The sequence below is a fragment of the Camelina sativa genome, chromosome 3 (assembly GCF_030686135.1).
Source record: "Camelina sativa cultivar CO46 ecotype springtype chromosome 3, ASM3068613v1".
NCBI lineage: Eukaryota > Viridiplantae > Streptophyta > Magnoliopsida > Brassicales > Brassicaceae > Camelina > Camelina sativa.
Genome location: NC_141882.1, coordinates 17,390,033 through 17,413,035, shown reverse-complemented (window position 1 = coordinate 17,413,035; position 23,003 = coordinate 17,390,033). Strand labels below are relative to the sequence as shown.

Below are 23,003 nucleotides of genomic sequence, written 5' to 3'. Positions count from 1 at the left end.
ATCTTTACAAAACTTAAAGATTTTGAATTTACCTCGTGTTTCTATACCTAATATCGATTCATATCAAAATAATTGAATAAACATGTAATCTCAAAAACCTCAAAATTCGATTTCCAAAATGTGTAGCTAAGTTTTATATTGATTGTGATTACTTACCTAAGTTATCGTGTTTTAAATTGTCTTATTGACATAATTTATCCTTAACCCTAAATATGAAAAATGTCATGTGTTAAGTTGAGTTAATGTTATATATATACTAGCAATTGATCCGCGCTACGCACGGGAGTTAGATTAAGGTGTATTCCGGGTTATTTTGTGTATATTATTTTTTATTACGTAGATTCATCTTTACGTCTGTTTTTGTATTTGATTTGGTGGTTATGTTGTTTTGTTGGATATTTTCAAGCATATCGCTGTTTATTTTCAAAAATTGAGATAATCTTGTGTGTTTTTAATGTTTTTTTTAAAATTATCATGAGAAGTTAATATTGTGTAGTTAAAATTGTTGTTTGGCTGTAGTTGTTAGTTTTGATTAATTTATTATTATTTGTCATTTTGTGGTTTGATTGTTATTTGGTTTTATATGTGGTTTGGGTTAGAGTTTTTAATATTCTCATATGTATTTAGTAAACTGTGGGAGTAGTTTTTTTGTCAATGTTTTAGTGTGAAAAAAGTTGTGGATTTTATTAAGAAAAGTAAATAAAATCAATAACTTACATTTCTTTTTTTTGGGCTATTTTTCTTTGTTTCAGCCGTTGGGCCCAATTTCTCTGTAAGGCTTATAATGTGTTGGTCTATTGGGTCATTATTTGTATGTTATTGAGTTGGGAATGAATTTGTTCTTTTTCAAAATTCGATGTCCTCGTGAACGGATAGGAGAAGAGCAATGTTTGCGATCTAGAGGACAGTATGAGTATTGAACCTATTTCTTTGATGCTCGTAATCATTTTTTCAGTCATCCCTTTCATATATCCATTATCTTTTTTTTTTGGGTTTGCGTATTTGGTTGATTTCCTGCTCGCTTCGCATCTGTAGGAGATATTTGGTTATCCCTCTGTTGATTTCGTTAAACGTAAATGTGAATTTGTGTTCAAATTTTTTAATATGAAAATGTGTTGTCTTTCTTAGATTTCCTAATTAAGTTGTGAGTTGTTTTTGTGTTCTTAGTTGTATTTTTTTCGTTTGTCCTCTGAGTGATTTTTTCGATTCGATGTGAGTTGTGTTTTGGGAAAAAATAATTTTCTTAGCTGTTATTTTATACAGTCCAGGTTGTTTTTTGTTGGCTCAGTTTTCATTTTCATATAATTTAGTTATACGATTATCGATTGTGGCACTCATATTTTTGAATCTCTTTAGTTTACTAAAGGTGTGTGCATCTCTTACCTTCTTTGTCTTTGGTGATGGTTTTGTGAAGTGCTGCCAAATAATGTTAATTGGTTTTTAGTTGTGTTTCCCTGATCCTCTGAAAGTGTTGCTTGTGTTGCCTTGCTTTGATTTGGTTATTCTTTTTGATTTTGTATAGCCCAGTTTTTCTAAGCCAAGTTTTTCTATGATGTAGTTGTCCCTGAAGGTAAAGACCTCTTTGCATATATCTATGTCTTGTTGGTCGTAATACTTGAAGACTTTTTTCTTGAGATGGATTGTAGAAAGTTTTTTCAACATATTTGGATCTTCTATGTTCTGATTTTGATGTGATGGTAAGCGGCGGATTTTTTTTTTTTATATATATATCTTTTGTTTACTTGCTATACTTTCAGGTTTGTTCCTTGTTTCTCTTGTTTTAATTCTTTTGGAGGCGTCGTTATTGTTTAAGAAGGAGAAAAACATAGATTTCTATTTCGAATTGTGGAATTGATTTAAGGTTGATAACATTGGTAAACCATATTGTTGTTCCTTAAGCTAAATGAAAAAGACAAACTTGAGCATTTTTTTGTAGTAGTAGCAGCATACGCATATATTTTCCATGTCATTGACGGTGCAGTAAATAGTTGGTCTGATTGCTGCCAATGTAGTGTAGTAGCATTGTAGGCTTTGTACATTGACTCTGTGTACCGCCTTTTTGATATCTTTCCAGCATTGGTCACCCTTTGCTTTGATTTGTTTGCAGCCTAGCTTGTCGAGCCAAATTTTTCCTTCTGCTGCGTCACCACTGCATAACTTCACAATTCCGTAAAGGTACATACCATTCTCATAACTACCTTTTGCCGCCTTCTTCAAGTGTTCCTGCCCTGTTTTTGTGTTGTTCTTTTGAAAATACTCTTGGATCCCTTTGATATAGTGAGCCTCAACATTTCCACTTGTAATGCATTTTTCCATGAGGTCTTGGTATCTCGTTAGTGCTGCTAGTGGATTCATCGCCAGGGGCCTTAGGTTGATATTCTTGTAGACTCGGTGATCTTGGGCTGACTTGGCTAGATGTGGTGATGCTTGCATAACATGTCTCACGGTTGTGCATGAAATCTTAGCAACTTGAGAGATTATATCTCTGAGGACATCGTTTGGTAGTTCTTCAAGGGAATAGTGTGTGTTTCGCAGCATTTTTTGCAAGTTGTGTGTGATTTTTAGGTTAAGACTATTTCCTACTGTTATTTATAGGCTGGACGATATGCCGCGTTACGCGCGAATTAATTTTTAAAATTTATAAGACAATGCTAAAGTGTTAATAAATTTTTCTGTAGCTATTTTATTTTGTAGATTTTTTTTTCTGAGCAATATCAAATGTAGTTTGAATATTTTCTTTTACTTTTGTTAATGATATTAGTTAGTTGAGTTTCTGAATTGTTAATCTTGATGTCTATATTCATTCTAGATGTTAGTAAGAAAATATTCTTTATAAGCTTATATACAGAGTGGAGATATTTTTTTTCATGATAAGAAATGGCAGCAAATTCATGTTTTATTTTCTTTGGATAGTACTGTGAATGAATTAAAAGTATAAGTAACATAAATCATTATGATGAAATTTTAAAGTATGAAATCTTAACTTTGGATAATAAAACTATAATTTGTCGGCCTGAAATGCTATTATCTATCCTTCATGACAACAATTAGTCAGTAATACATGTTTTCATGCGATAATTTATAGCTGAGCGTGTTTGTTACTTGTCAATCATTTTCCATCAAAGTAAAAGTTTATTTGATTTTGTATCTAGAACTGGTAGAGCACACAAAAGATTATGCGACAGAATTCATGTCAATCACTTAAGCTTTTCCACTTACTATATGCAATGGATTATGGACACATACACACCCATATACATACCCATTTGCATTATTTGCATTGGAGGTGCAACAATCTAAGTGAAAACATAACTTTGGCCTCTACTTTAACTGGTTTTTCCGACCAAACTACTAACAAAACTTACAACACTTTCATTCTCTCCACTCTTGCACTAACGCACCACCTCCTCACATTCTTCGTCTTTTTATGTGACAAACGAATTGATCATCATCAGCATAGACATCATGGTGTTGTATTTCCTCCTGTCAATGCATCTTCAAGCACTACAAGAAAATAATTTTATCAAGACGAAATATTTAGTCACAATTAAAATTATTTAGTCACAATATAAACATTGTTATGCATTTGTGACATTTTTTTAATGGTTGCAATACAATGATCACAAATTTTTATTTGTAACAAAAACGTCACAAGAGTTGCAACGAATATATTAGTAACATTTTGGGATTCTTGAGAAATATGTATAGTGAGGATATACTATGTTCAATGTAGTACATATATATGTTCTAATCATGCAATAGCAGGAAGTTTATAAAATATCTAATATACAAAAGTGTAAGTTATATACCTTTGACAAAAATAAAAATTTAAAACTGATCAGATTTATATTTAATTGCCATGACAATCTTATTTGAATAAGAGAATGTCTATTAGCCTAACCTTAATTTGAGGCAGTTATGTTGTGGAAGCTTAACATTTATAACTTTCAAACTCTTTCGCAGTGACGTTTCTTTTTCTTAACTTCCTAAATGAAAAACGCAAACAAAAGTACAGAAAATAATCAAATCATGTATGTAGTTCAATTATTTTAACCCCATGAAGCACATTATTAATAAGAGTACATACGAACAGTTAAATAAACACAAAACGGTTTGGCCAACAAAGGAAAAAGTGTTTGATCGGCATAGGAAAAGCCCAACAAAATCACTCTTCCTAATGTAAGTCGTACCTATGATTTAGCAATTGGAGGAGTCTTCGTATGTAGGTCTCTGGATTTTTCTCCTCATCCAAAGCTTTTCACCCAAGAAATCAACAAATTTACTACATATAAAAAGGTTTAGATAAGCAACATAAGTTATTATAGATTGGACATATTCAACATGCGTCAGACTATATCCATATCAAACGAAGATAATACTAAACTTTAATATAAGTTCTCCAAATACAAAATTTATTATAAGTTCTTAAGAAAGAGCAGCTACCTGGCGTTTTTGGCTACATAAGTGATTGATAAACCAAACTGAAACCATCAGTCAAGGTTTTTAAATCTGGGGAAAAAAGATCAGAAAATGAATCACCAATCGGAGGAAGCAAAAGAAATACGGAGTGGATGTTTTTTTTTGGTTAGACACTTACATTCCGGAATGAGTTGCATTTCCCCGAACAATATGTCATTATCACCAGGATTTGAAACGTTTAAGCCCTAATCCTAATTAACGTCCATGAGACCAGTTTCATCTCTGGAATTTGCACATACCCGAGAAAACAATGAAATAAGAAAGGGTGAAACCCTCAGATAGGATGTGAAGCGATTGGAAATAGAAGAAGGGACGTTTCGTTTTTAAATGTGAAGAAGGAGGTGAAGTCGAACCTCCCTCGAAATCCTACATATATATATATATATATAGTCATAGAAAGCAACCTAAAATCTAACTGACGTGTCATATTAGGAATCTCAAATAATTTGGGGTTTCAAAGAAATTTGGTCCAAAAAACAATAGAAAATGGTTAGTGGGTAGTTTATAAAATTTGGCCTCATTAAATAGAAAGAGTAGCTGAGGTGGCAGCACCAGGAATGAGAAAAGTGAACTTTATATATATAGATTAAGGGATAGTTTCTTTTGAATATATTATTTTCCATTTTAATAATTGTACCAAAAATTTTATTGTATTTAATATTATTTATTTATTTATTAGTTATTAAAATTTTTTGTTTGGTCTATATTTGAATTACAAGTACAAAGTTATAGGCATGTATATTAAAAATATGAACTCCTCATATTTGACAAAAAAAACTAACAATATTGGATACCATAATATGTACTTGTTATGAAATTTACAGTAAGTATTTTTATTTCTCCATTATAGAAATATTATGTTTATTTTATTATGTTTTGTTTAGTAAAAGTTTAAACCAGAATTATATATTTAAATTTAATTTATTCAAAACAATACTAAAACTTATACTTATAAAAGTGTTACCAATCAGTTTGGGACAAAAATAAATCATACCAATTAGTTACATCAAACACACCTAACTTTTTCCTTTTTTTACCTTAAATAGTGGCGTAAGTTTAATTGATGAAAAATAATAGATTGAACGAATTTTGTAACTTTAAAACTATAATTACGTCCGTACATTTCTTATGCGGAATTAGATATGGTATGGGTAATAATTCTGTAGAATTGCTGTAATAAATATCATTCAAGTTTATGTGGCTATTCCTTCATCGGCTTCAAAAAGTTGTTGGTTCTAGTGTGAAACTGTGAATACTTCATTAATCATTATACAATATGAAAATCGAGATTGGTATTGCTTATTTTCTTTTCTTTTTATATCTGGATTATGGGTATTTATGGTAGCAGTATGGTAGTGATATATCATGTATGACTATTTAGAAAAGCAATCTTTTCTTAAAATGTTTTAGAATGAAGGAAGAAAGAAACTTTGGTGAAATTTTGAACGCAGAATTTCAAAGAGTCAAAAAGAGAAGGTGAAGCTACATCTAGGGATGGCTAATAAAAGAAAGTAAAGGGTAAACAAAACTTAAATAGTTTTGAAGACAATGTGGCCTTTTGCTGAACCTTTGAGCCATCTTTGTGTAGCTCTCTCTCTTCTTGCCTTTGCTAGAAAATTCCAAAATATTCCAACACAAAAATCTTTATAATTATTTATAAAAATAAAAAGAAAGAAATATGCCATTTGGCGTGTATTTCATTAGATAAGGTGGGGGTTTCTAATTAACATTTTGACATGATTGTGGAGAAGTATGATTTATTAAAAGCTTAATAAACAATTAATTCATATAACTTAGCGACCTTCTAGTGTGTTTCACATTGTTCTTAACAACATACTTTTTCATGTCACATTGGAAAGTAGAAAATGAACTCCTTTCATACCTTAGTAGAAAGGTTAGGTGTGGCCACATCATTGGATTGTTTCTCTCAAAATCTGACTTTGAAGGATAGTTTAGCTGTTGAAGGACTGTTTCTCATTTGGTTTTGGGTTGATATGGCACTTTCAAATAGAATTTTATTTTTGTTGCAATAATTTAATTCATTTGATTCATATACATATCAGTGTCTAACATAAGAAAATGAATAAATGTTTTATTAAATCTCATAGCTACAAAATGTCAATAGATATTAGAACAATTTTCATATTACTACGATATAGAAAGACTATTCATATTTTTTAAGAGAATTAAATTAGATGTGACGAAATTCTAAAAATAACATATTCATATTCAGTATTTTCAAAAAAAATTACTCCCCTTGCTAATATTAAAAGCACTATTTATAAATGATGATAGAATAATGCGTTATGGAATTCTAACTGTTGATATCTTAAAAATACGTATAAAAGTTGTGTTGCATGCACAATAAGTTCGACTTCATAATTTTGACCTGTATTTTTTACAAGTTGAGACAAGTAAATTAACTTGCAAAACAAATACCATTTGGAAGGTTTTCAAGAAAACCTGCATTTTAGGACTACAGTTTGTGACTACTTATTCAGTCGCAAAATATAGCGACGTTTTGTGAAACTAATTTGCGACGACTCAGCGACTACAAAAAAATTTGAGAGAAAAACGTCGCTTATTAACGACAAAACATAAAAGTCATAAAAGGGTCTCAAATAAGCGACTACATTAGGACTATTTTGCGTCGAAAACAAATTCGTCTCATAATGGTCACAATTTTGCGACTACTCTGTGACCAGCTCTATAATCGGTAAGGATGGTCGCAAAAACGTCGCTTATTGAGGACTTATTTGCGTTCACATTTTTTACCCCTAACAAGTAACAAAGTAGTCACAAATTGCGACTATATTGTGACAAATATCTGAAGACTTTGCGACTAACACCTGATTTAGCTACTCTTTTTAGACTGTTTAGCCACTTTCTTTATTTTTTTTTATTTTGAAATTTCACATTTGAGATTCATCTACATGTTTAGGTTGAAGTTTATGCTTTGTTTTGCTCACCTTATCAATAATAACTTTCTCAAAGTATTAAATTTCAATGACTATAAACTAAACATCCATAAGTTCAAAATTTATCCTAAGTGTTACATGTTCTTTTATAAGAATGTGTTCCAATGAAGAAAAATCAAAACTAAGTAATGTAAACATTGTTTAACTAAATCTTACTATTACAAGTTCTTTATACTACTACTATGAGTTCTCCTTAGTGATTTATATTGTTCATAATGTGTAGAATTCAAGATTTTTATTTTGTGACTTTAATAAGGTAGTTTTAAAATAGTCACACATTGCGACTATTTTGCCACGATGTTACGACTGAAGTCTTTTGTCACTCTTTTGCTACTAATTTGAGACTTTTTTTGCGACTATATTGTGACCAATATCTGAAGACTTTGCGACTAACACCTGATTTAGCTATTTTTTGTGAAATTTCACATTTGAGATTCATCTACATGTTTATGTTGAAGTTTATGCTTTGTTTTGCTCACCTTATCAATAATACTTTTCTCAAAGTATTAAATTTCAATGACTATAAACCAAACATCCATAAGTTCAAAATTTATTATAAGTGTTACATGTTCTTTTATAAGAATGTGTTCCAATGAAGAAAAATCAAAACTAAGTAATGTAAACATTGTTTAACTAAATCTTACTATTACAAGTACTTTATACTACTACTATGAGTTCTCCTTAGTGATTTATATTGTTCATAATGTGTAGAATTCATGATTTTTATTTTGTGACTTTAATAAGGTAGTCTTAAAATAGTCACACTTTGCGACTGATTTGCTACCGGGTTTTGGCAGTATATCTTCCCACCACTTAATTAGTTTAATTAATCTAATTAATTTTGGCGTTCCCCCCCTCCCAATTATTTTGGATGCGACTGATGTGCGACGAAATTGCGACGTAGTTTCGTTATTAACTATGAAAACCCATTAAACGATTAAACACTTCTTTCTTCTTTTCCAATTCGATCTAGGGTTTTCTCTCGAAAACCTCTCAACTCTCCTTCTCTCAATCCTCTCAATCCTCTCCTTCTCGATCTAATCTCTCAATCGTCTCCTTCCTCTCCTTCTCGATCTAATCTCTCATTCCAATCTCTCAATCCTTTCCTTCTCGATCTAATCACTCAATTCTCTCCTTCCTCTCCTTCCTCTAATGCCTCCTAAGGGTAAGGCTTCTTCCAGAGGTCGCGATGCCAAAACCGCCACAGGTGTCCGAATCTACAATGGAAATAAACGTTTGTCTTCTCATTCGTCGAACCCCTCTCAACGGACACAGTCGACAAGCCATTCACACCAAAGTCGACCTTCTCAGTTTCCGCCACCGACAAATCCAGCGCCGATAACGAGTCCATCGCCGAGTACCTATCCACCGTCGAGGGAAGATCCTGAACCGCGGAGGGAACTTACACCGCTGAGTACCCATCCACCAAGAACACATCCACCGCGGAGGACAAATCCTCACCAACTGCATCCTCATCAACCGCCTCCTCATCAACCGCGGAGGACAAATTCTCACCAACTGCCTCCTCATCAACCGCCTCCTCATCAACCGCGGAGGAAAAATCCTCACCAACTGCCTCCTCATCAACCGGAGCAACTGCCTCCTCATCAACCGCAACAAAACCCTAATCGTGAAGAGGAAGATAATGGTGAAGAGGAAGATAATGGTTAAGAGCAACAAGATCCAAATGTCGATTACTACCAAGAGCTGTTGGATGGTTTGCTTAGACTTCCAGGCCGAGAACGACTACCACTCTTGTCTGAGCATCCTATCCCTGGCGTCGAAACGCTATGGTATAAAACTCTTTCCTTTGCTTTTGCTTTAAGTTTCTTGAAGTGTAGAAGTTAAGTGTAGTTGTTGATTACTCGGTTGCTTTTGATCCAAATGTCGATTACTAGGTTGCTTACTCGGTTTTGCTATAAGTTTCTATAAGTCTATAAGTGCGAGGTTGTTGCTTTAAGTGTCAATAATTCTAGTTGTTGTTTGATATTCAATAAGTATAGTTGTTGCTTTAAGTGTCGGTTGTTTCAGTTGTTGAGACGTATGAGAGGACCATAGAAGAGAGAGAAGCTGAAACGGAGGAAGATGGTCCAGATGGTTCAGAGAGTTCAACACATCATAATCTTTCCCTTGATGAAAGAAATGAAATCTTCCTTCAGGTAAATTCGTTTCTGTCTGTTTTTTTTTTAAATCTGGTTCCATTTAGTCTGTGATGATTACTGAATGTTTATCTCTTGGTTTAGTGTACTCATACAGACCACAAAGGCAACCCATTTGGATTTGGATCACTTGTGGAGACACTAAAGAAAAGGAAAAAGATAGAGAGTTATGCAAGCGCTTCTCCATCAACTATTGAGGAGCTTCAAGATCAACTTCGGCACAAGATTTCTGAACACGAGGCTGAGAATGCACGACATGATCAGGAACACCGATAGTCTCAAGCTGAGCTGAAGAGGCTTTTCCTCTTCATGAAAGAAAAAAATCCTGAGTTTGAAGCTTTTATGGTTTCTCCTCCTGAATCATCCACACCTGCAACCACCCATCCAGCTACCGCACCTGCAACCAATGCACAACCCACTGACGAAGGCACCACACCAAGCAACACACACCAGCCTCCAGTCCAGCTGCCAATTCTCCTTCCTCTAATACTGCTTCCAACTGAATGTGTTGCAATTCCCTGTTTTTTTAATGAACTTGTTTTGCTTTTGAATACTTTTTGGAGGATCTTTTTGTTTAGGATGATAATTTTGCATGATTAGTACCTTAAATCATCATTCCTTTTGATTAATATCATTTCAAAATCCGAAATTAATCAGATTTAGGATTGCTAAACCGTGACTAATTTGTGACCAAACCAATCCAAATTATAAAAATAGTCGCTAAACACAGACTCTTACATTAGTCCCAAAACCGTCCTAATTCTATACAATCACAAAAATGTTAGGACTGTTCTATACAGTCACAAAAATGTCCCCAAATAGACTTGATTGCAGTTTAGTCGGAAACTGCAACTACCATATACGGTCACACAAACGTCGCTAATATACGACTATATTACATAGTCCTAAATCCGTCGCAAATAAGGGACCATGTTGCGACCAACAAATTTTGCGACCGTTTTTTAGCGACCATCGCAAATAATTGTTAAGGAGTCGCAAAACCATTTTTTGCGACTATTGAGTAACGATTACTGGAATCGCAAATGGCCTGTTTTCTTGTAGTGTTCTTTTCACAGAAATTCCATAGCTATAGCCTATAGCCTATATTATATGTATATCATATAATAGACAGAAGAAGTGTAATGGAAGAAAGTTTTTCTCCAAGGTGTTGAAGGTCTCTAGGAGGTGGATATGGTTGGATGGAGTAGGTCTCAAGCAAAGATATTGATGAGACATGAACATAAAATGAGACGATACCTCTTATATATGTAAGCTCGAACCACCTAAAAAAAAGTAAGTTCGAACCTTCCATTACGTGTTACAACAAGACTAGTTTTTGCATGTGTTTTCTTGCGTCGTTGTAGGCTAATCACATTAATAGGAAAATTCTCGATCTTAGTGGAGAAACAATTTTTTTTAAGAGAAAACACACAGACTTGCTGGTAAAGTTTTTTTCGCGGATTATCGCACATAGACTTGGTGGTAGACTTTTTCTTGCGGGTTATCGCATTCAGACTTGCTGCAGACTGTTCGGCTAGGAGGCTAAATAATGTGTTGGCCTTCTTTGGGACATTTTAGATGTGTTATCACATATTGACAATATAAAAATCATTGTAATAGTACAAAATATACACATATTTATATATAATTTTATGATGTCAAAGTCAAATTTAATGTTTTATTTAAAATTTTTGTTTTTCTAAATCTGCAATACTTTAAAAAATTCAAAAAAATTATGAATCTAAAATTTGAGTTCACCTAAATTTTGTTTACAAACTCATATCTTTTTTTTTTTTTTTCAACCAAACATTAATTAAAAGAGCTCATATCTTCTTCTTTACCCACTTAAATTAATTTGAAGTATTTATAATTAGATTTTGTAACATTTTTCTTAATATAGTTATTTAAATCATTTATAATTTTATAATTCATCAGAATGGATCTTTACGTTTACGTCTGCGCAAATCATGTGGTGCTTCTTGTAGTATTCCATAGACTAAGGATTGGTAAATCCGCTATGGTTAGACAATGTTATTATGCTTTCTCAATAAAAAACTACACTAAAACGTGAAAATAACATAATAATAAAAAAATAAGAAAAAGACGATCCTGAAAAGACAAAGATTATGATATGTGATTTTGGACGTATATATCTTTTTTCTTTTCTTGTTTTCTTTTCAATTTATTTTTATGTTCTAAAAAAGGTTAACTCAAAATAAGAAATTTGGAAAAAGGCCAAAGGAAGTTTCACTTCATGAGATTTGTGGTATCCAGAAAATTTTGGGTGAACCCTTTGCCAACCAAACAAAATACTATTTTGATGGCTACATGTATTGTTCAAATTTGATAGGCAAAAATATATATAACCACAAAAAGATACCAACTTCACCACATCCACAAGAAATTAAAGCTTTATTTTCAAAATTATCGGAATACTCTTGTTTATTATTAGTTCATATTTACACAGTTTTAATTTTTATATTCAAAATATGAACACAGCAGAACCACAAATAAAGATTGTGGACGATGATAGACAAAGAAGCTGATCGTGACCATGGAACGTGAAAGTAACACAAAAGAAAACATAGATATCTAGATAGATAGAGCATTTGTATTTGAAAAACCAATCCAGCATCTCCATATGTTGTTACCTTTAGATTCACACAATTTTGATTTGTTGGTCTAATAAAAGTTTGTAAGATTACAATTAACGAATGACGCTACTTCTAAAATTATAGGAATTATTGCTGAAAGTGCCATTTTTGACCCAAAATCTTTTTTTTAGTTGATTGTAAAATTTATGGGATTCTTATACAAAATGCCATTTATTGAGCCAAATCTTTTGTTTTTGCAATTTTTCTCAATAATTTTCAATTTTGCCATTTTTGCAATATTTAAATATGAAATATTTCAGAGTATCTTTTCATAAAACCCATACTTCATAACAAAAATTATACCCTAAAAGAATTGGAACCTAATGAACCAAAAATTATGTGTAAATTTGTGTTCTTAGATTTTTAAAAGTGGCATTTTTGAAAGTTTTTTGAACAAATTGCAAAACATATATATAAACACCCCTCAAATAAGTCCCTATCTAGTAATTAACTCTAAAATTTATTCATTAAAAACCAAAATTACATCAAGTGCAACATTTTTTATATGTTTTTTTTTCCACTATGTTTACATTTTTGCCATTTTTGTAGATTTGTTGTTTTTGGCCATAACAAACACTAACAGTAAAAGAGTTGGAAACAAAAAAAAAACAAATATAATATGTAGAATTGTTTTTTAGATCTTTAAATATACAAATCTAATATATAAAGGAAAATGGCAAAATTGCTAATGGCATTTGTGGTTATTCCAACTCTTGTGCATGATGTTTTAAAATTTTCAACACATTTTTTGTGACGTAAAAAATGTAACTTTGATGAAAACAACATAGTATTTACTACTTAGTAATCATTCATAGAAATGGATCCGCCGGCCTGATAAAAACAAAATTCCACCTGACAGTAAAAGATTAAAATAAGCATGTCTACAAGTTGGACTTATATTAGATCTAACGGAAATCCCATCTAGTTGAAAAAAATATTGACAGACATTTTAAGTTTCATATTTTTCAATATGTCTATGTTTTTTATCCTATATGTTATTCAATATCTTTTTTCTTCTCTCTAATTTGTATTTCAATAAAATTAATTGGTTGTAAAAATATGAGTATGGGAATATGAATATTTCCATATCATGATCATAAGAGAAAATGACTAGAATGGCATAATTGTTACTATTATTTTGCTACTTACTGTTTAAGGTCATTCATTAAAAAAAATACTCTCTCTGATTCAAATTATAAGCTTTTTTAGCTTTTTATTTTTGTTCCATTTTATAAGATTTTTTTCAATTTTCAACGCATAATTTCTGTTTATTTAGTATGATATGATCATTTGTATTCTGCAGTTATTTTATCTCATTAGTTAAATTCTTTTCAATAAATATTAAATATTATGTCATGAAAAAATAAGAATACATTTACAGTTTTTTAAACTCTGTGCTTTTAACTAAAAGATCTTATAAAATGGAACAAAGTGAGTAGAGTTCATTGAGTAAACCCTTTCAATCGGGTGTTAGTCTAGTTATTTTCTTAAAGATTTGAGTTAATCTAGATAATTTTCAATAATTATAAAGTTACATAATCAATGCAATTATACAGTGCTAGGATCGACAAACGTATCAGTTTAATCCTCTTTGAACCAAGTTAATATTTTGCAAGTTTTACGAAAACACCTCCCAAAAAAAGAAAATAAATTCAAAAATAATTGTGGAAATGGAATTTTTTTTTGTCGTCAGTTGATATTAATTATTTGATAGAAATTTATATTGTTTTCTTTATCTAAGACTAAGAGTGAAGTAAATCGCTACATTTTTTTTAATAAATAAAACGAAGCAGAAATCCATGTGTGAGCTAACAAACAGATTCATAAATATGTCTTCTTAATGGGGTAAAAGGCAGCAAAAGAACAGAGTAAAAGAAAGTAATCACAACAAGTCACAACTACCATCGAGAAGTGAAATATCATTCGTTTTTAAGTCGTGTAGCAATCATAGTGGGACGAGGGAAGATTCTTGAACCATCACATTCCTTATACGTCTATATTATTTTATTTAATATGATGCTATGCTATTGCAAGCTCGAGTGGCATTTGCCTGCGCATGCTCGTGTGGACTGTCTGCACGTAGCATAATATATTATTATATAGACTTTACAGTGTATGTTGACACTAATTATGGGTATAACTCAAACTGGATCCGTAAACACGAAAAAGAAATAGACAAGTCCAGTAAGAAAGGCCCAACTAAAGAGAAAATAGTATTTTCCAATTTTAAAAGCCCAAGGAAAGCTGGTCTGGTTTAAAACATATTAACCTTTTTGATCAATTGGTTTAATTAGGCATGCGACTTCCGTCCGATCGGATGATTTGGTTTCGGTTAATCGGTTTTTTGGTTTTTTCGAAAATTAAAAACTATTCCGAATCTAACCGAATAAGATTTTGGTTCTGTTTGGTTCGAAGGCGGTTATTTCGATTATTGTAATTCGGGTATTCAATTTTGTATTGTGGGGCTAAATTTTTTTGTGAAAACTGGGCTTTCGGCTTTGTCTGCAGAAAACACAAAGGCCCGTTAACCAAAAAAGATTTTAAAAATTGGTTTTTTGTTTCGCTATTCTAGCGATGAACGACGAAGACATCGACAACGAGATCTGGACAGACACCGGCGACGAGACTTGAGAAACACTGAAATCTGAAATATTGAGACTTGAGATCTGAAAGGGGGAGCTCGCGGTATAGAAGATGAAGAAAATAATGATGAAGGTTGAAGAATCAAAGAAGAATGAAACAAAGAAAACAAAATATTATGAAGGATGATGAATTGAAGAAGAAGAAAATGATTTTTATCAATCAAATTAGAAGAAGAAGAAAGAAGAACAAGAAAAGAAGAATGATACTGATGATGAATAAGAAGAAGAAGAATGATGATGATGAAGAAGAAGTAATCGAAGAATGACGAGGGAGAAGGATGTGAATGTTCGGTGGCTAGGAACTTGTTGTTCTATTAGGATGTTAGGGTTTATTATTCTTCGGTTAACCGTTCAGTTTGGGAAAACCGAACCAAAAATAACGGTTAACCGGTCCTAATTAAATAAATTCCGATCGGTTTATTCAATTAACGAAACCCGAACCGATTTGTCTAAATATCGGTTCGGTTCAAAATCCCAGGTTTAATGGTTGAAAATAGTCCTGGGCATATTATCTGGATCCGAATCCCGAACCCGAACCCGACCCCGACCCGAAGTAGATGGTTTGGTTCGGGTTCAGGTATTGTATAAATCCCTTTAGATGCATACTATATACATATCCAAACCCCGAATGCCCATCCGAACTAATCCGAATTAAATGTCAAATTAAGAATCTAAAGGGATTTGAACCCAGAGACCTTGAGTATTTAAGGGTGCACATTTAACCATTTTGCCATCTCAGTATCTTTGTACTATTGTGAAACGTTAAATATTTATATATATACAATTGTTCTAAAATTTTTAAGAAAATAAAAATTAGTTTTTTTTTGTTCATGGTTTGGTTGAGTTCGGGTATACCCAAATTACCCTAACCCGAACCCGACCCGATAGTATAAAAAATCCGAACGGGTTCTATATGTCTAAACCTAAAAACCAGAAAACTCGAACCCGAATGCCTAGGGCTAGTTGAAAATTGGTCTATGTGTGAGAGATTTACGATTGATCATTGGGTACGATATCAATTAAGTTACCAACATTTGCTTCTAAAATCATGCGAGCATTTCACTTCAAAGAGCATTAAATACAGAAGTGTGTTCATAATTTAAATTCCATAATTCCTTAATTTCTCATCATCATATTTCTGGAGTTCCGAAATATATGCACTTTTACGCCTTTGACATGTGTCAGCATCTATACTATTAATTGGGGAGTACTCAAGCAAGAAACTTTTTTTTACAAATATTCCATATATTGCCTTTACGCCCAAAGAAAGAAAGAAGAAAAAAAAATTTTAAGGGCAAAGATGTAATAAAATAGGTAGAAAAGACGCGGATCTTAAGTATTTGGCCATTAGTCTATTCGGATCCAATACATCTTTCATGTGTATCCAAACAGCTTCCACATCAACCTTTGAGTAAAAACACAATGAAGAATAAGGGATTGTGTATTACATATATTAACTACCTACCATATCAACACTGTTCGACATTTAAACCCCAAAATAATCAGAATATTCAAAAATACCATTTACAAAAACCAATCAATCTATCAATCATAAATAACCTGAAAGTTGCTCCTTTCCAAAACTTACAAAATCAAATATTAATCATCTCCATAATTTTGAATTTATTTAAAACTTTTAAAAAAAAGATTGCAATGATATCCTTAAACGAACTCTATAATACCATATCAAACCGGAATAATTTTCAAAGTAAACAAAATCTTACTGTTTTGGGAAAATATTAACGAGGGGGTATTAAAATTGGTATTTTAGAAGATTTTACAGTATTCTTAAAATCACTTGTTATTCAATTGATGATTTTTAAAAATCTTTTAAAATCCTATGTTATTCAACTTAGATTTATGTAAAAGAGCTGATTCAATCTCTTGTTATTCAATCAATGATTCATAAATCTTACTTGAAATCTACTGTTATTCAAAATATCACAACTTTTTAAAAAACTACTACTTTGAATGATTCTATGAGATTTTGTGTAACATCCGCGAACCAGAAATTATATTTGTGGTCTGAGTGTCGATCGACACCATGGGTGTGTCGATCGACACCATCATTTCCAATTTTGATTGGTTTGTTTTAATTGTTGTTTGGTTCGGTTTGGTTAAATTAGAAACCCCTAAACCAAGTATATAAGAGGAGAAGCGACGAATTAAGGGTTTTAGGTTGTCTTGTTTTGTCGCCATTGAGTGAGAGAAGAGAGAAAAAGGAGAGAAAGTGTTGGTGAGCGTTGAGAATGTTCTTGAGAGATTTTTGTCTTATTCTTGGTGTTTTTGGAGAGATTTGTGGTTGTGGAAGGGAGAGCTGTTATTGGGAACGAAGGAGAAGCTTCCTAAGGTGTTGGTTCCACCGTTTCTCATTCCAATCTTCCTGTAAAAGAGCTGAGTGCTTGACCATGGTTGATCTAAGCCTGAGATCTCTTTTGTTTGGCTGTTATTTGTCTATTTGTGGTGTTTCCTTGCTTGGGTTTGTTGTTTTCGGGTTTCCCATAGGTTCCTGAGGCATTTGGGTGAGTTTGGGACGGTTTCGAGATGATTTGAAACAGAGGTTCGTCATTCGTGTTCGTGCAGTTCGCATCTGCAGAGGCAGTGTCGGTCGACACCAATGTGGTGTCGGTCGACAGCACTCAGTATCGATCGACACCGAGATAGTGTCGGTCGACACCACTCTGTGTCAGCGTCGATCGACACCGAGTTAGCGTCGGTCGACACCGAGTTAGCGTCGGTCGACACCAGTCTCATCCGAGGCTTGCTTAAACCTGAGGGTCTCAGTTGCTTGTGTGTATAACCTAGTAGATGGGAGGACGACCTCACTAAGTATTTATGATAATACTTACGCATCTCAATTGTTGTTTGTGATGTGCAGGTAAAGGTAAAGTGTGATCGTGGAATCAAGGCGATGAGGAGGAGGATGTTCTAGAGGCTTGATTGATTGTGGTCTAGCTATTGTTAGGTTGCTAGTGTTGAGTTGATAAAACATTGTAGGATGTTGGAACTTAGTTATTTCATTGTTGGTTTTTGGTTTATTGCATTGTTGGTTATTGGATTGTTATTGTTAGAATTCATGTTGGATTTATGGAATTGTTTTGTTATCCGCTTATGTTGATTGTTGCTAGGATGTTAGTGGGTATGGGACCACTAGTGAATTGATATTATTATATAAAAAAAAGGGTTGTTTCATTTTGGTATCAGAGCCCTTACGGTTCTAGGACTAGGGTTCACTGTGCTTTTACTGTTGCTGTTTGGGATTTCATGCAAGAGTTGATTATGTTATTTAGTCAATTGTGTTTGGCATGAGGTCCTAGAACATCCCCTTTGATTTGTGATCTTGTGTTTGGCATCATGCTTGAGTTGTGATCTTGTGTAATTAGAGTTATTGTTTCTTAGCCTTCTGTTCTTGGTGATACAGATGGTGAGAGGTGCAGATGCTGTTGGTCGCGGGCTTGGTCGAGGTCGTGGTCGTGGTCGTGGTCGGGGGTGAGCTAAGGTTCCCGAGGCCAGTGTGAGTGTGACCTAGAGTATGGCCAGTGAGGAGATAGCGGAGTCGCAGTTTCATCCTAGTGTGTCTGGAGACCAGGCTGGTTTGGGTGACGGCGGGGCGAATGGGCCCGGTGCCAGTCACGGTGATGCCCCGGGTGTGAGGGCTGCATAGCAGGGTGCTCCAGGCAGGGAGGATGTCTTGTTGGGCTTGCTAACTCAGGTTTTGGCTTGGCTTCCAGCAGCGGTGCCGCCAGTGGTTGGTGAGCAGGTTCCGGTAGTGCCGCCAATGTTTGGTGGGCAGGTTCCAGTAGTGCCGCTAGTTGTTGGTGGGCGGGTCCCAGCGGTGCCTCCTGTGGCGGGTTTGCAGCTTGGTGTGCAGCCGGGGGCCAAGGTAGTGGACGCTTAGTACGTGCAGATGATGGTGCAGCTGCAACGAGTGGGAGCGGGATCTTTCTCGGGAGGTACGGATCCGAGTGTAGCTGATGAGTGGAAGGAGCGGATGGAGGATCTTTTCCGTTCGCTTCGATGTCCCGACCAGTTTAGGGTGGACTTGGCAGTGCATTACTTATCATGTGATGCACGTGTGTGGTGGAGGTCAGTGACAGCACGTAGGGTGCAGCGGGATATGTCTTGGGAGGAATTTGTGAAGGAGTTTAACTCCAAGTATTTTCCTCAAGAGGCTCTTGACCGCATGGAGGCACGATTCTTGGGGTTGACTCAGGGTGACCGTGCAGTGCGGGAGCTGGATGCTGAGTTTAGTCAACTTGTGGGGTGTGCAGGTCGGGCTTGGGAGCAAGAGTTGGCTCAGGTGCGGAGGTTTTTGTTGGCTCTGCGGGATGATCTGAGGACTCGGTGCAGAGTGCGGAGCTATCCTACGAGAGCGGAGCTGGTGGAGGTTGTAGCTGGGATAGAGGACGACTTGAGGTCACAGGTGGTTGTGGTCAGTCTTTCACTGCAGCCACAGTGGTCCCAGCCGCATTCTGTTCCTAGCAAGGGAGGCAAGCCTGCGCAGGGGCAGAAGCGGAAGTTTGAGGATATGCAGAGATCGAGGTACAGTGGTCCGTGATGCTTTGGGTGTGGTAGCAGGGACGACAAGGTGACCAACAGTTCGCAGAGAGGTGAGCAGCGGGCAGTGACGGAGCAGCGGGTGGTGATGGAGCTACAGACAGATACTCGGGTGTGTTACTACTGTAGGGAGATGGGGCATATCAAGCCTCGTTATCCCAAGTTGCAGCAGATGGCTGTAGCAGCGGTGCAGGCTGGGGGTCAGCCAGGAGTGCCGCAGGGTGTGCAGCCGGTGGGTTGGATCGAGCCGACATCGCGGGTGTATTCGACTGTGGAGACCAGTGGCACTAGCGCAAGAACGATCACATGTATAACTTCTGAGATTCGAACTTGGTCAATTCATTAGTTCAGATTATGCTTGTTGTTTTGCTTGTGATTGAATGTTAGGTTCTCAACACATGAGGTTTGTGTAGGGACCTGAATGGTGGGCGGGTTTATGTCCCACGTTTTGTTTGACTCTGGAGCAACTCATTGCTTCATTACGCCGGAGTGCGCTTCTATCAGCGGAGATCCCGGTGAGAGTACGGGTGTTGTCAGGGTTGCAGGAGGGAAGTTCCTGAGAGTCTGTGGTCGTGTGAGAGATGTGGAGATTCTGATTGCAGGAGAGTCGAGACCGGCAGATTTGATCATCAGTCGAGTGGAGTTGTATGATGTGATTTTGGGTATGGATTGGTTACATCGTTATAGGGTGCATTTGGACTGTTACAGGGGCAGAGTTGTCTTTGAGCGCCCAGAAGAGAAGTTGGTTTTCGAGGGAGTGAGACCGACTTCGGGGAGTCTCGTGATCTCGGCTATGCAGGCCGGGAAGATGATCAAGAAGGGGCGTGAAGCCTATTTGGTTACAATCTCGATGCCGGAGTCTGTGGGGCAGTCTTCTGTCAGAGGTATTCGGGTTGTGGAGGAGTTTGAGGATGTGTTCCATTCGTTGTAGGGGTTACCACCATCTCGGTTTGATCCCTTCACGATAGAGTTGGAACCGGGGACAACGTCGTTGTCTAAGGCGCCCTACAGGATGGCTCCAGGAGAGATGGCGGAGCTAAAGAAGCAGTTGGAGGATTTATTGAGTAAGGGCTTTATCCGTCCTAGTTGTTCACCGTGGGGAGCAGGGGTGTTGTTCGTTAAGAAGAAGGACGAGATTTTTCGGTTATGTATCGACTACCAGGGTTTGAACCGGGTCACTGTGAAGAACAAGTACCCTCTCCCGAGGATTGATGAGTTGTTGGATCAGTTGAGGGGTTCTACTTGGTTCTCCAAGATTGACTTGGCATCGGGTTATCATCATATTCCGATACATGAGGCAGATGTGAGGAAGAATGCCTTCAGGACGAGATACGGGCATTATGAGTTTGTGGCGATGCCTTTTGGTTTGACGAACGCGCCAGCTGCGTTTATGAGATTGATGAACAGCGTGATCCAGGAGTTTCTAGACGTGTCTGTCATCATTTTCATCGACGACATCCTGGTATTCTAAGAGTCCTGAGGAGCATGCAGTACATTTGAGGGCAGTTTTGGAGAAGCTGCGGGAGCAGAAGTTGTTTACTAAGCTGAGTAAGTGCAGTTTCTGGCAGCGCGAGATGGGGTTCCTAGGCAACATTGTTTCTGCAGAGGGAGTTTCGGTGGATCCCGAGAAGATTAAGGCCATTAGTGAGTGGCCAAGGCCTCAGAGTGCTACTGAGATTCGGAGTTTTCTGGGCTTAGCAGGTTACTACAGGAGGTTTGTTCCAGGATTTGCGAGTATGGCACAGCCGATGACTAAGCTTACAGGGAAGGATGTCCCATTTGTGTGGTCATCAGAGTGTGAGGCGAGTTTTGTAAGTCTCAAGCAGATGTTGACTACCACTCCGGTATTAGCACTGCCTGAGCAGAACGAGCCCTATGTTGTGTATACAGATGCTTCTGGAGTGGGGTTTGGTTGTGTGCTTATGCAGCAGGGGAAGGTTATGTTACGCTTCGCGGCAGTTGCGGAAGCACGAGGCTAATTACCATACTCATGATCTGGAGATGGCAGCACTGATTTTTGCTCTGAAGATTTGGAGGTCTTATTTGTATGGCGGGAAGGTACAGGTATTTACAGATCACAAGAGTTTGAAGTACATTTTCACTCAGCTAGAGCTGAATTTGAGACAGAGGCGTTGGATGGAGCTAGTAGCGGATTATGATCTAGACATAGCTTACCATCCTAGTAAGGTTAATCTAGTTGCTGATGCCTTGAGTCGGAAGCGGGCGGCTACGGCTCAGGAGCAGGATATGGAGGTATGGATAGGTGAGATTAGTGCATTGAGGTTGTGTTCTATCTCACAGGACCCTTTAGGTTTGGAGGCAACTGATCGAGCGGATTTGCTGAGTAGAGTGCGGTTAGCTCAGGAGAGTGATGAGGGACTGGTGAGTGCCTCTAAGGCTGAAGGTTCGGAGTATCAGGTCTCTGCTAATGGTATTATCCTTGTGCATGGTCGGGTGTGTGTGCCCAAGGGTGAGGATTTGAGGCAGGAGATACTGAAAGAGGCTCATTCGAGCAAGTTCTCTATTCATCCATGAGCGACCAAGATGTATCGTGACCTCAAGCGGTATTATCACTAGGTCGGGATGAAGAAGGACGTAGCCGATTTGGTTGCGAAGTGTGACACCTATCAGCTAGTGAAGGCGGAACATCAGGTTCCTGGTGGTTTATTGCAGAGTTTGCACATTCCAGAGTGGAAATGGGATTTGATCACGATGGATTTCATGGTGGGATTACCTGTGTCGAGGACGTTTGATGCGATTTGGGTCATTGTGGACCGTTTGACTAAGTCTACGCACTTCCTAGCCATCAAGAAGACTGATGGAGCAGCAGTTTTGGCCAGGAAGTACATGAGAGAGATATTCAGATTGCATGGTGTGCCTGCTAGTATTGTGTCTGATAGAGATTCCAAGTTCACTTTGGTGTTCTGGAACGCGTGATGTGATCATGAGACCATCCCAGACGACCCTTGAGTCTTGCTCACCACGAACGAAGTCAAAGGTCAACTTTTCTAGCCAAACTACTATTTGTGATACATTCTTACCTCATCGAGAGCATATCTCGAGGTGGAATCAGTCCAATCAGAGTTCAGATGAAGAAGTTATTCATTTTACAACTCAAGTGAACTCATGGCTACGCGATTTGGACCTACGAGTATTCAAAGGAGGTGTCCGACCAATTCAAAAGGATTCAAGGTATGAACCAAAATGTTCTGGAATCTTGATCCATCCTAGAATCACTGAGAATTGGAAGCACATTAAAAGAAGTTCATACTTGAAAGATATGGATATTTCAAATCAGTGGATCTGCCCATGTCCCAGTTTCGCGTCTGAGCCAAAGATCGTGTTACACAGACTAACTCAGCATCAATTTCGACATGAAATCGGTTGGAGGATGTTTATGGATCTCTTATGTTTCCAACAAGCCCAAGAACACAAGATCTGGCCAACAAACCACAAAGTTACGCTTCATTTGCCAAAGGAGGTCAACCTAGTTCTTCACATGAAGAATTTTAGGTCCAGTTGGTTTAGGTGCTT

General features: G+C 36.3%; 1 protein-coding gene and 1 long non-coding RNA gene across 2 annotated transcripts; one reads left to right on the top strand and one right to left on the bottom strand.

The window, feature by feature from the left end:
* Window positions 1-4,205: 4,205 nt before the first annotated feature.
* Window positions 4,206-4,820, bottom strand: LOC147947063 (uncharacterized). The gene is made up of 3 exons (XR_015593928.1): window positions 4,598-4,820; window positions 4,444-4,509; window positions 4,206-4,282 (listed from the first exon to the last, which is right to left on the bottom strand). It is a non-coding gene; the product is annotated as an uncharacterized LOC147947063 (long non-coding RNA).
* Window positions 4,821-19,890: 15,070 nt separating this feature from the next.
* LOC147947062 (DNA damage-inducible protein 1-like) lies at window positions 19,891-20,400 on the top strand. The gene has a single exon (XM_087507341.1). The coding sequence runs from the start codon at window positions 19,891-19,893 to the stop codon at window positions 20,398-20,400; it is 510 nt and encodes a 169-aa protein (XP_087363467.1).
* The last annotated feature ends 2,603 nt before the right edge of the window (window positions 20,401-23,003 follow it).

Coding starts and splice junctions, on each gene's coding strand:
- LOC147947062 (XM_087507341.1), top strand. CDS start 19,891: ATGGTGGGCGGGTTTATGTCCCACGTTTTGTTTGACTCTGGAGCAACT.